Raw genomic sequence first — 13,327 nt, forward strand, 5'->3', positions numbered from 1 at the left:
TGGTAATTGGGTCATCCTTTATTGCTGCCTTATCTGATCCCATCTTCCCACTAAGGCACGAAGGAACAAGAACACCTTGGTTCACGTTACTCCAACAACAGAGAATATATGGAAGGGAAGAAAAGTCACTTTTTTAGGAGTGAAAACAAAAAAGACAAAGGAGAAAAAGGAAAGAATAAAGGAATAAGGAAGAATGTCACTTTTTGAGTTTTCACTTTTAATTTTTTAGCAAGGGCCTGAAAATTTTGCAATAATATTTTAAATATATGTTTTATTATTCCCCCACGCGAGGTTTATGATAAAAATAAATAAATCTGTTCTCGTTGAAGATGAGTCTCCAAAACTTATGGATAAGGGATCAAATAGCGTATGCATTTAATTTATTTATCGACATTATTGTGCAAGACTTATATACTTCAACGTGGTTTTACTTGGACAGAGATGTTAAGGGTACAATTCTGAATCCTCTGTTCTCAATGGGACATAAAAGACAGGGTCAGCATTATTAATTTATTATGAAATAAATCATAGGCCCCTTATTAATGATGTGGACCCCTAACTTGTGTCAAAACAAAAAGTCCCTATTCCCCACTGATTAAACACTTTTTCTTTTATTTAAAGATATATTTTGAAGGGGTAAGATCTTTTGATATTGATGTCAAATTTAAAATTTGATATTTCATTTAAGAGTCATTAGATCAAAAAAATAAACTATTCTGATTTATAAATACTTGACATCATTAATCTTTGTTGATCTAATGGCTCTCAAATGAGGTGTTAAACTTTAAATTTAACACCAATATCAAATGATCTTGCTCCATTTGGAGTGCTTATCAATAAATAAATAAATATATATTTTGGAGTAATATACAAATGTATTTTATGCAATATAATTATGTATTTTTTTGGAAAAAATTTCAAATATATTTAAAAATATTAAATTGAAATTATTTCACCTTAAAGTCCTTATATATGGCCATAAGATTCTTACTGTATCAATATAAAGCTTAAAAGAGAACTATTTCATGGATTAAATTTTTCTTTTGAAAATTTTTAATATTTTTTTAATTTAAATAAACCCATATTAGCATACCACAACATATACGCTTATCACTAATTTTTTTTTGTTTGTTTTTCCAGTTATTGGGCTATAAATTTAGAGTGATATATCATGGATTCTTTCCTTTGTTATTAATGTTTTTCCTTTTTACATTTTTTGAGGGGTAATATGTTGTTTTCTTATTTAGTAAGCAGCTTTTCTTTGAAGAAGAAAAAACACCTTTTTTATATCCAACATTTCACGGCTCAAATTCATGACATTCAGTTTTGGAATATAGTCATTGGCATTATTTAAAATTTGCAAATTACCAGATTCTATGAAATATTATCAGGTCTATTGTGTAATTTTATATTTTCATCTTTGATTTATTCTCATGTTTATGAGTTTATTAATTCTGGATAGAACAAATAAGAGAAACATATATTAAATTAAAATAATAAAGTTTATCATTCCAGCTCAAGATAAGTAAATATATTCTTTTTTATTCTTAAGTATAAAACAAGGAAGGAATAAAACATTATAATTGACAATTGTTAAGTTAAACAATTAACTTAACGACGAATAATTAATAACACGCTTTGTGGTAGATAATAACAAATTTTTATGTCAGTAGTGTATAGTTCTTTCACCTTTCAAAATAACAGAAAATACTGACATTTTTCTTTCTTTTAGCGAGACGTACGTGCCATGGATGTCGACAAAAATTTAAATCTTTTTTTTCCGGATATTGCACGGATACTACACTAATGACAGATAATTAATAACACGATTTATTGATGATATACAAATCATTATTAAATTTTATGAAGAAAGAGCATGAACCTGAGATATATTTTCATTAAATCCAATTGTTTTCTTTGTATAAAATTTTAAATATCTAATAGAATAGTAATAAAATCCAACAACTCCACCCAATATATATTATTATTATTATTTTTGTAATAACTCCACCCAATATTTTCGTTACCTTCGTCTCTTTCTTCCTCTTCCCTTCACTGTCAGTGTTATCTTTTCCCCCAAATTCAGAGAGAGAGAGAGAGAGAGAGAGAGCAGCGGGAAGCTCAAACCAGCGAATTGAAAGCTTCTTCTTCCTCTCTCTGAATCATTGTTCGCTCTCTCCTCAGAAACCAAGGGTTTAAGCCTTTTAACTTGGAACATTGTTCACCCTTTCGAATCAAAACCACTTATTCTGTTAAGAGGCAGAAGGAAAAGGTTCACTCTCTCTTCTGCACAAAGGCTTTTCCAAAATGCATTGGAGCACACGATTCTTGTGTGTTCCGAATCCGATCGAAAGATCGCCGGCTGTTTGATGGAATCAGCGAAGTCTGTGTTTTCAGTGTTTGCCATCTCATGGAGTTCATGGTTCGGTGTAGTTCGTGCATGCTATCCAGATTTCGTTTTAACCTTCGATTTGCCGTCGTCGTTTTCGAGGTAAACCCTGCTAGTTCATGAGTTTCGGTTTATTTATTTGTTTTGTAGATTTCTTTTTGCTCAATGTTGTTGTAGCGTTTAGGGCTTAGGCTTTTCTAAATAATCTACTGAACTTTGCTTAGCTCTAATTTGTTGCTGAAGATTTTTAGGATAGATTTAGAAGAGAATCAATGTTTGAACATTCTATTTTTGGACGTGAAATCTGATTTTTTTTTTTTAACGATATTTTTTTCTTCTTACGTTTTGAATATTTTATTCTCTTTGATCTCCATCGTCGTTATCTTTTGCTCGATATATATGGGCAGCTTTTCACTAGCCTCCTTGGCGGCTGATTTGTTTCAGAATAATTTCATAATTTCGCTGGGGACACGAGCTAGAAAAAGGAGAAAAAAAAAAGATTTCATAGTTTCTTAGTAAGTATGGTTTTGCTCGATATATATATAGGAAGCTGTTCACTGGCCTCCTTGGCGGCTAATTTCTTTCACTATAATTTCATGATTTGGCTGAAGACACGTTCATGAACTAAGAAAAGAAAAGAAAAAAAATAATGATTTCATAGCTTCTTAGTAAGTATGGTTAAGCCTATGGGGTTCAAAATGGAAAGTTTCTATTATGATATCTTTTTAGCTAGTGTTTTTTCAGTGGTGTTTTTGATCTAGTCATTGCTAGGAAGTGAAAATTGAGAAGTTTTGTTTCTTAATGTTTGTTTAATACAATGCATATAAGAGTATAGATGGTATGGTTGCTCAAGTTGGATATCTATTGTTAAATCATGCTTCCAGATTGTATTGATATTGGCATGGTTGGAAGTCAATAATGCAAAGCCCCAAGAACACCAATTTAAATGGGGAGGCTTGGAAGGGAGGATTGAGAACATTGCCTCACACTCTTGCATCCATGACCAGATACTTGAACAGAGAAAGCGACCTGGTCGAAAGGTGTATTCAGTTATGCCACAGGTTTACGAGCCTGGTTTCTTGAAACCCCTTCAGCATAAAGGTAGGGCATTGCTTGGTGTATCAACATCATCGGAGCCTCAAAAGGATGCAAAGAAACCTATTAGGATATATCTAAATTATGATGCTGTTGGCCACTCCCCTGACAGGGATTGTCAAAAAGTTGGTGACATTGTCAAAGTGAGTGTTTATTTTGAATGTAAAAGGAATCTAGATTGTATATATCTAGTCATAACATTGGTATTTTCTTTCACATGTACTTATTATCGTTGATCATTAATTTTCTATGAACAGCTTGGGGAGCCTCCCATGACTTCTCTTCCTGGTTTGCCTTCTTGTAATCCTCTTGCGGATCCTCCAATCTCTGGTGATTGTTGGTATAACTGCACTTGCGAAGATATCACAGGAGAGGACAAAAAGCATCGCCTTCGTAAGGTTAATTTTTTTATCTCTCCTTTTAATTTTTACTTGTTTCACTAAATCGATAATAAAAAAATGGCTACCTGGTGTTATAAAGCTCTGTCCACGTGTGGAGTCTAGGAAGGGTTGTGGGTACATAGTTAGGCAACCTTACCTTGCACTTGCTAGAGGTTGGTTCCATGACTTGAACTTGTAACTTCCGAGTAACATGTTGACAACTCAACTGCTGCACCGAGGCTTCCCTTCCCTAGGTCAATAATTTTATGTGATTCTGCATCACTTTTTGGCACCTTTTTATTTCTCTTTGGGCATGGTGTTGTTAGAAATATAATAATAGTTACTGTATTACTATTTGCATAAAGATTGCATAGAGATATTCACCATTGGTAGAAACTTGTTGCAGGCATTAGGTCAGACAGCTGACTGGTTTAGGAGAGCATTGGCTGTTGAGCCTGTCAAGGGGAATTTGCGATTAAGTGGATATTCTGCATGCGGACAAGATGGAGGTGTGCAGCTTCCTCGTGAATATGTTGAAGGTATGATTCAGTTGTTGCATGCCTTCTGCGGAAAATGTAGTTCTTATAAAACTTATGGTAACAATTGTACTTGTGAATTTAAGAGATGATCACTTTGTTCACCTTTCCCAGAGGGAGTCTCTGATGCGGACTTAGTTCTTTTGGTGACTACAAGACCTACGACTGGGAATACACTTGCTTGGGCAGTGGCATGTGAACGGGATCAATGGGGCCGTGCTATCGCTGGTAGTTTATCTTGTAAATGTGTTGGTTTAGATGGTCATCTTTATTTTGCATTTGAGATGATTCAGAACTGAAATTACTTCTATTTTTTTGGGTGCAGGACATGTTAATGTTGCTCCTCGTCATTTGACAGCTGAGGCAGAGACTTTGCTTTCAGCTACTCTAATACATGAGGTTAGTTTGGTTTTTGTATATAATAGAGATGATAATAGAAACAAGGTTGCCAGTTTGTTGCTTTGTTCATCATATTTGGTCCTTTTCAGGTTATGCATGTTCTGGGTTTCGATCCTCATGCCTTTGCTCATTTTAGAGATGAAAGGAAAAGACGCCGTAATCAGGTATTGGCTGCCTTTTTGTAAGATTCATTATTTTCTTACAAAGGAACAGTATAATCAAGATATACGAACCATTTGTTTTCAAACATACTTTCCTCCGCGTTTGGGAATTTGAGCCTCACGAAGTATAAGTTACTAATCATGATTACTTCAGATATATGAGCTTCTTGCTGTTGTGGTTGTTCTCATTATTTATAATTATTATTATAGGTCACTTTGTTTGACATGAAGTTTGAAAAACATGAAAGTTGAGTACAGTTTCTGTTTGTATTGGTGGAGAGAAATTTTAATGGTTCTTGTGAATGGTGTTTGTATTAATTTTTCTTTAAAATAAGTTGAGGCACATCAATGAATGCAGGGAATTTTAGGAGAGCAAAGCAAATTTTCCTGGCATTCAATTGAGCGGCACATATGTATTATTATGTAGTCCATTTTTTAGAACTATTCTCTTTGAATATTGAAAAATTTCTTTTTATTCACTCTTTTTCATGTCAGGTATTTACTAGCTCACATTTTGGAAGCTCATCATTTTTTGTCTTTGCAGGTTACTGAACAAGTTATGGATGAAAAGATTGGGCGGATGGTAACACGTGTGGTGCTTCCGCGTGTTGTCATGCATTCACGACATCATTATGCGGTATTTTCCTGGGAACATATTCTCTTATAATTTCAATGTCCTTTTTGCTGTTTTCATATTTACCGTGTCCCTCATTAGAAGATTCAACAAATGATTGATGAATAATTTGTTGGCAGGCATTCTCAGGAAATTTTACTGGTTTAGAGCTGGAAGATGGTGGAGGACGCGGCACATCAGGTTTTAATTTCATCATTTTTTCTTTCTTAATTTAAATGTCTACCTCTTCCTTTTCTTTATGCCTTTTCCTTTGGAATTTATTACCTTGATAAAGTGATTTTGCGATTGCTGTAGGAGGCAAACCTCAATTTCCATTTACAATAGTTTTATTAATTTTATTTAAATTACCAATCCATCATCCCTCCTCCCCACTTTTTTGTTTTTAAGAATAACTCTCTCAACTCCAACCAATGTTTGTTGTAAGACTTGTGAATACTGACTGTGGCAGTACCATGCTTATAAAAATATGCTTAAATGATGTAAGTTTAACAGTTTGAAATTTATATATTTTATGCAAAATGAAATATTAAATAAATGTTTCCCTCCTCCTTGGTAAGATCATAAGCAAAAGCATTATCCTTCCTTTGTGTAAATCTTGCCCAAAAGTTGCTTAAGATAATGAAACAAAAATATGGAAAAAATTGCTTCGTAGAACATACCATGCATTATGTTAAGTTGAAGCATGTGGTTCTGCTATCCACCAACAAAATGATAGATCCAAGTTTGGTAATTGGCTTACAGGGTCTCACTGGGAAAAAAGACTTCTGATGAATGAAATCATGACTGGTTCTGTGGATACAAGATCTGTAGTTTCAAAAATGACACTAGCTCTCTTAGAAGATAGCGGATGGTACAAAGCCAATTATAGCATGGCAGACCATCTTGATTGGGGTCGCAACCAGGGTACTGAGTTTATTACCTCCCCTTGTAATCTCTGGAAGGGGGCCTATCATTGCAACACAACACAGTTTTCAGGTTGTACGTATAACAGAGAGGCAGAGGGTTACTGTCCAATTCTAACCTATAGTGGAGACCTTCCTCAGTGGGCTCAGTATTTTCCACAAGCTAATAAAGGTATGTAATTTTGTGTCTTCATTTGAAATATTTAAGGCGATGCTAATCCATATATGATTTCTTGACTCTTTCATCTATTGGTATTGCTTGGGCCAGATTCTGTGTTATTAATGCTGGACTGTCAAGATTGTTGTAGTTTCTGGGCTGTTGCATTCGTGATTTTTCTGTAGCTGCTGCTGCTTATTTTCTTATTACACATCACATTTTTCTTTTTATTGGTGGTTATTGTAAATGGTTTTGAATACTAAATGACTGTTGGCTGTATAAAGTCTCACGACTAACTGGTTGTTGCAGGTGGACAATCCTCATTAGCTGATTATTGCACCTATTTTGTTGCATACTCCGATGGATCATGTACAGACACTAACAGTGCACGGGCACCTGATAGAATGCTAGGTGAAGTACGAGGAAGTAACTCTAGGTCAGATTTGTGACTATGAACTTGTAATGTTGTCTGCTTTGCTTGCATTTTATATAAAACATGCTGGTCTAGAATTGCTTACTGTTGTTCCCATTCAATGCAGGTGTATGGCCTCATCATTAGTGCGCACAGGATTTGTACGAGGTTCTCTGACCCAGGGAAATGGTTGTTATCAGCACAGGTGTATCAATAATTCTTTAGAGGTATAGTTTAGAGTCTCAATAATAAGTGAAATGTTCCTCTTTTCCAATGCCTTTTTTGGCTGGCATGGGGATCACATGGTGCAATACTATATGCTCAAAGAGTGTTGTTCAATAACAGTCTGACAAGAGTACTTAAATTTGAAAATGTTGTGGGCCAATTATTGCTATTCAAACTAGGGAATTGAAATTGAACTTCAATGGAACTAATCGGACAATAAGTTTAATCAAACCTTCCCCCACCTCCCACTCCAGTGGTTGATTGTTTAAGAAATATATAATAAAATAATTGAATTGGTATATGTTTTTTCTTTTGTTCTTGATAAGGGGATGATATCATGCTCATTGATCCTTCCTCTTGGTTTATACTAATTTAGATACTAATTAAGTGATTGTTTCTGTAATTGACAACCATATTTGAACAGAGCTTCATTAATTTTTGGATAAGCTGCAATTGCTTCTGGTCTTTTCTCTAGCTCGTATTTGAATTGATTCTTATGCCTCCCTTCTTTTCATTTATCATGAAAGTCACTTAATGAAGTTCCATGTTACATACAGGTTGCTGTGGATGGTATATGGAAAGTGTGTCCTCATGCTGGTGGATCCATTCAGTTCCCTGGCTTTAATGGTTAATATTACTGTTATTTTGTTTGTTTAAACATGAATGTTAGATCCCCAATAAGTTAAAGGCTTTTTATTATATTTTTCAATAGGTGAATTAGTCTGCCCTGCGTATCATGAGCTCTGTAACAGAGATCCAGTGGTTGTGTCTGGGCAATGTCCAAGTGCATGTAATTTCAATGGAGATTGTGTTGATGGAAGATGTCACTGCTTTTTTGGATTTAATGGTCATGATTGCAGTAGACGTGAGTTCTCATTTCCCACACTATATTTTAAGTTCTGTATTCATTTTGCTTCAACTGCTAAGCTACCTTCTTTTTAGCAGCAGATTATAGCTTTTATATTTATGAAAATGTGCTTGCGTAACTTATTCCAGGTTACTGCCCCGGCAATTGCACTGGCAATGGCATGTGCCTCTCCAATGGAATTTGTGAATGTAAAACTGGCTACACTGGCATTGACTGTTCCACTGGTAAACTATGACTTTTGTACTAGACTAGATATTCCCTGAACGACTATTTCTTCTTATAAGTGATCTAGGCTTACAAGTCCTGACCTTTTCCTCCCTTATTTTGTGGGCAGCATCAATAATTTCTCACGTTTACCTTAATCTAAAGCATATACTAGTTGTTTTTTGTTTATATTGTAATTGTGAATAACACCAATCTCATACCTGATTACTAAAATCATTGCTTCCAAAGCAATAGCCTAGGGTAGGGATGAGCTTTTGAATAATTTTTTCCAGTATGAAGATGTAGGAGTTCTTGAACATATGATATGTACTGTATTGGGGTTTCTTTTGGATAATTATCCTCAATTTTATGTAATTCATCTAGGTTTCTAGTTTTTGTATTTTTTCCCCAAATTTTTCAATCACAGTTGCATATTAATTAAAACAGATTCAGTCAGTCTTGTTAAACAAATTTTAAAGTAGGAAAATGTTGATTTAGTTATAGTGGAAACATAAGTAAGTTATTGGCTTGTCCCTGATTCTACATGCAGCTGTTTGTGATGAGCAATGTAGCCTTCATGGTGGGGTTTGTGATAATGGAGTTTGCGAATTTCGCTGTTCTGACTATGCGGGATACACTTGCCAGAACAGCTCCATGCTCCTCTCCAATCTTTCAGTTTGCAAAAATGTGCTTGGAAATGATATTTTTGGTCAGCATTGTGCACCCAGTGAACCTAGCATACTACAGCAGCTAGAAGAAGTGGTTGTCATGCCCAACTACCACCGATTATTCCCTGGTGGTGCAAGGAAATTATTTAATATATTTGGCAGCACCTACTGTGATGAGGCAGCTAAACGGCTTGCATGCTGGGTAATTCCTATCTTTCCATGCCAGAGTTATTCTTTTACTTTTTCTTTTCCCTTTTGTAATATATTTTACTCTTGGTCAGAATTGAAGTTTTGCTTCTCAATGTATTTTTTAATTTTTTGTCCTTCCTTTCCTATTTAGTTCACACATTATTATGCATTTTATGTGACCTTCCATTCTGATAAAATAGTATAAGCCAAATTTAGTTGGTTTTAAGATAATATATTGACACGGTTATTCCATTAGCCATGAGATGATCCTGACTTCTTAGGATGCTAATTCTAACATTATGCTTTTGACAATGGTTGAAACATTAAACTGTAGTTCTTTTTTGAATTTTATAATGCTTGGTAACCCTCTTTCTGGAAATCTAAGTATGGTTGGTAATTATGCCTATTTGTCTGAAAAGCTTGTTACTTAATCTGCAGATCTCAATCCAGAAGTGTGATAAGGATGGAGACAACAGGCTACGAGTATGTCATTCTGCATGTCGGTCTTATAATCTAGCGTGTGGAGCTTCACTGGACTGCGGTGACCAAACTCTTTTCAGCAGCAATGGGGAGGGAGAGGGTCAGTGCACTGGCTCTGGTGAGATGAAATTGTCGTGGTTTAATCGACTGAGAAGTAGTTTTTCTTTCAGAAATAGTTCCTCAAAAGTAATATCTGTAAGATATAGGCAGCTTTAGCTTCGATCCTTTTTCTCATTTGGGTGGAGGAGGGTTGGGTTGTAATTTTTATAGGGTTATTGTAGGAAAAATTGGTGGCATGTAACACCTTAGATTTAGGGATTGCTTACTCATCCAAAATTGTTTAGGAAAAATGGGATGAGGAAGTAACAGATTCGGCTTTCAAAGAGAGCCTTTTGTAGAGAAAATTTGGAATATTTGGAAATGGATATTAAATGAGCGGAAAGAAGAAAAGAAAAAAAGTTAGGAAGCTGACATGGTTGTGAGAGCTTTGGCCGAAGGCCTACAAAGGGGAAAGGAAAAATTTTCTGCTTCATTCCTTTTTCTGTATATAATAATTAATACTCTGTCTTTCTTATTTTCCTTTAATTTGTTGTCTTTTTGTTTATATTTATATGTATTATTTTTTTTCTACGCACTGTTGGTTTGAAGTTATTGTGTTCCCAAAAAAAAAAAAATAGTATTGTTTCACTAGGATTGCTGATTTTCATATAAGCAATAAAATTACTTACCTCAATTTTATCCACAAATATCGAAAGACTAAGAAAATTGAAAAAATAACCAATTGCGAGGGAAATAGCTGTTAGCTTGAGAATATTAGAATTGGATTTAAATTATTTATCTATTGCCATTTTTTTTTTTTTTTGATAACATATCTATTGCCATTTTACAAGACTATTAAACATATCCTTAATTTCCTAAAACCTGAATTCATGTAAATATTAGGACACAAAAAGTTCAGTAGTGTTTTATTATTTACTTATAAAAATTGCACTAGTCATGTGGTTAGCAGTTTAGTTGATGCTATTTGTTGTGGAATTGTAATACGTATTGTGTATTGTTTGACTGATTTTATTGTATTGAATAATAAGATATTGAAATATAATAAAAAATAATTTAAAAATATATAATAGAATTAATATCATATAAATTCAAATTTCAAAAAAGAACCAATACGCAAAATATATTAGTAACTAAAGTGCAAATTAGTTATTTTCTTACTCAACAATCATTTTAATTTGAATCAATTTTTCATTTTTTATTTTATTTTGAAGGTCGAAGAGATTTTGAATATTTATTTTTTAGATTGATTTTTGAATTTAATTCACAAATCAAATTTTTATTTTTTTATATTAAAAATTATACATTTTGATTTGATTTTCATATTGTATGATATACGATATGATACTTTATACTATGAAGCATTGACACTTCAAAAATCTCGACGTGTCGTGTCCGATACTTTTCGACACTTCGACGGACCGACACTCCCCGACACTTCTATGAGCGTTGCAGAAACTCAAAAGAAAGGTTCAAAGGTTGTGTTGCGTTGCTTTTTAATATAAATATTTGTGATATCTTATGTTTCTTTGCAAAATTAATGGGTATTATAAGTTTAGCTTTAATTTTTTGTTAAATTATTGAATATTAAATATAATATACGCAATATAAATTAAAAATATTATTCAATATCAATACGTGTCATAATGTGTCAAAATATAACATTTTTTCGAATTAACGTGTCGGAGTGTCGTATCGTGTCCTGTGTAAGTATCGGTGCTACATAGCTTTATAGTACGATACAATCCTTTTCGATACTACCTCGATACGTATAGCTGCGCTTGTGTACCCTCAATACGTATAGATGCGCTTATGCTTTGTATCGTACACGTTGGTACTAATAACTATAGCTAGCATGATATATATGGGGAAAACATTTCTATAGTCACTTTAGATAAGTTTGTTTACAGCTACCCTTTTTAACTAAATATGACCGGTCATACTTTAAAATTGCATTTTCTCTCTCCGCCACGTCGGCCGACAGTGTCTGAGGAGAGAGAAAAAAGAACAACTTTATTGTTATAACTAAGTATGATCGGTCATACTTAGTTAAAAAAAAGGTAGCTGTAAATAAACTTATCTAAAATGGCTGTAGAAATATTTTTCATATATATATATATATATATATATATATATATAACCTCTTGATCTTTGTGTATTCATCTTATGTCATCCCAATGTTGACAGTTTTAATTAGCGCCAAATATAGTAACGAATACTCATTTGTAAAACTGAACTTATGTGACTAAACTTGCTTTGCATCGCAGAGTTTGTAGAAGGTATGTAATTGCACAAAGAAAATAAGCTACTTTCTCTTTGTTTTTTAATTATCAGTATCAAATTGCGAAGAAATAAAATAAAAGATTTATTCTCCATTAATAGCAAAGATTTAAAATAAAAATAAAACTAAAAAATAAAAAATCCATAAGCTGCTCACTAAAATAAACTCAACAATAAATAAACATAACCATATAAGATATATTGTCACATTAATGACTACGAAGATCGGGTGGGGCAAAAGGTGATACGGTAATCGGAGCCAGAACATGTGCAAGTGCTTGAAGCATCGTCGTACGCGTAACTGTAAGCCGTGGGACACGCCGCCTTAAAAATCTCCGAGTAATGCGTCGGAGAACATGTCTGCGGTGTTGAGTGCTCGCCGGTGCAACAAAACACATCCGTATTAAATGCTGCGCACGCGCTTTTGCACGCCACAACTCTACCCGACCCGTCTTTGACCTGCAACTCCTGGGGGCAGTTACCATTCAAGTCCGCAACACACCCTGCGTGCTGGCAGTCACCGGTTCCTCCGGTTGCCCACACTCCCATGCCCACATTATAACCGTCCACGAGGCTCACGTCGTAGAAATCCTTGTTTCCGTTAGTGGCGGATCCGATGGTGAACTCCGCAAGCGTCACCGGAGGAACACCTCCCCCGTTGCACTTTAGTCCTCCGGCGCAGTCTCCGGTGACGCAATTTCCGTTGCCGGCGCCGTCAAAATTGCAGCCTGTTCGGGCCCAGAAGCGTCCTGACCAGCCGGATGGTGCGGTGAGCTGAACAGCCGAACCGGGTGGCAGTGAAAAACCTCCGCCGCCAAGAATGGCGGCGCCGTTGCCGGAAAGTGTCCCGGGCCAAACTGTGTATCCGCACTGGTTTTCGAGGGTAAACACCGTGGCAGATACTACATTACCTGCAAATATATTCATACAAAAATAAAAAGTTTAAAAAAATCAGAAAAAAAAAAAATCCAAAGTGTTTTGTATTAACATGCAGGTGATTATTGTTTACCTAACAGGAAGAGAAGGTTGAAGAGTAAAGAGGTTTTTGAGTTTAGGTGTAAGGCCATGACTTCGATGGATAGAGAGTAGAAAGGAAAGAAGGACTGTTCGGAAGTTAAGGATGCAAGAAAGAGTTGAAGTGAAAACTGAGAGGATGAAAATCTGGGACTGTAGGGAAGTGAATTTATAATTTGCGTCTCGCGAAACGTTATTAGTGTTGGATTTTGGTTACTGTTTTTGACGTGATTGTAATTTAATAATTGGTACTATCTTTCTGTGAGAAATTTAAGAT

General features: G+C 34.7%; 2 protein-coding genes across 2 annotated transcripts; one reads left to right on the plus strand and one right to left on the minus strand.

The window, feature by feature from the left end:
* Window positions 1–2,073: 2,073 nt before the first annotated feature.
* LOC133317443 (uncharacterized) lies at window positions 2,074–10,136 on the plus strand. Its single transcript, XM_061519309.1, has 17 exons — window positions 2,074–2,491; window positions 3,274–3,627; window positions 3,742–3,882; window positions 4,271–4,403; window positions 4,515–4,628; window positions 4,726–4,799; window positions 4,889–4,963; window positions 5,505–5,597; window positions 5,714–5,774; window positions 6,336–6,668; window positions 6,963–7,089; window positions 7,193–7,292; window positions 7,848–7,917; window positions 8,003–8,155; window positions 8,287–8,382; window positions 8,913–9,232; window positions 9,658–10,136. Exons 1-17 carry the CDS (start codon window positions 2,411–2,413, stop codon window positions 9,913–9,915), a joined length of 2,583 nt encoding a protein of 860 aa, XP_061375293.1. The 5' UTR covers window positions 2,074–2,410; the 3' UTR covers window positions 9,916–10,136.
* A 2,116-nt stretch (window positions 10,137–12,252) lies between these two features.
* Window positions 12,253–13,103, minus strand: LOC133317444 (pathogenesis-related thaumatin-like protein 3.5). The gene is made up of 2 exons (XM_061519310.1): window positions 13,046–13,103; window positions 12,253–12,947 (listed from the first exon to the last, which is right to left on the minus strand). The coding sequence occupies exons 1-2, from the start codon at window positions 13,101–13,103 to the stop codon at window positions 12,253–12,255; spliced, it is 753 nt and encodes a 250-aa protein (XP_061375294.1).
* Window positions 13,104–13,327: the final 224 nt, after the last annotated feature.

The sequence above is a fragment of the Gastrolobium bilobum genome, unplaced genomic scaffold (genome assembly GCF_033153095.1).
Source record: "Gastrolobium bilobum isolate Gb01-03AN ecotype WA unplaced genomic scaffold, APGP_CSIRO_Gbil_v1 utg35953, whole genome shotgun sequence".
NCBI classification, from domain to species: Eukaryota; Viridiplantae; Streptophyta; class Magnoliopsida; order Fabales; family Fabaceae; genus Gastrolobium; species Gastrolobium bilobum.

What these genes read in the sequence shown, in the direction of transcription:
- LOC133317443 (XM_061519309.1), top strand. Translation starts at nt 2,411, where the DNA reads ATGGAGTTCATGGTTCGGTGTAGTTCGTGCATGCTATCCAGATTTCGT. An exon ending in GTACGAGGAAGTAACTCTAG is followed by an intron (nt 7,090 to 7,192) that starts GTCAGATTTGTG and finishes CATTCAATGCAG; the next exon opens with GTGTATGGCCTCATCATTAG. An exon ending in TCAGTTCCCTGGCTTTAATG is followed by an intron (nt 7,918 to 8,002) that starts GTTAATATTACT and finishes ATTTTTCAATAG; the next exon opens with GTGAATTAGTCTGCCCTGCG.
- LOC133317444 (XM_061519310.1), bottom strand. Translation starts at nt 13,103, where the DNA reads ATGGCCTTACACCTAAACTCAAAAACCTCTTTACTCTTCAACCTTCTC. An exon ending in CAACCTTCTCTTCCTGTTAG is followed by an intron (nt 12,948 to 13,045) that starts GTAAACAATAAT and finishes ATATATTTGCAG; the next exon opens with GTAATGTAGTATCTGCCACG.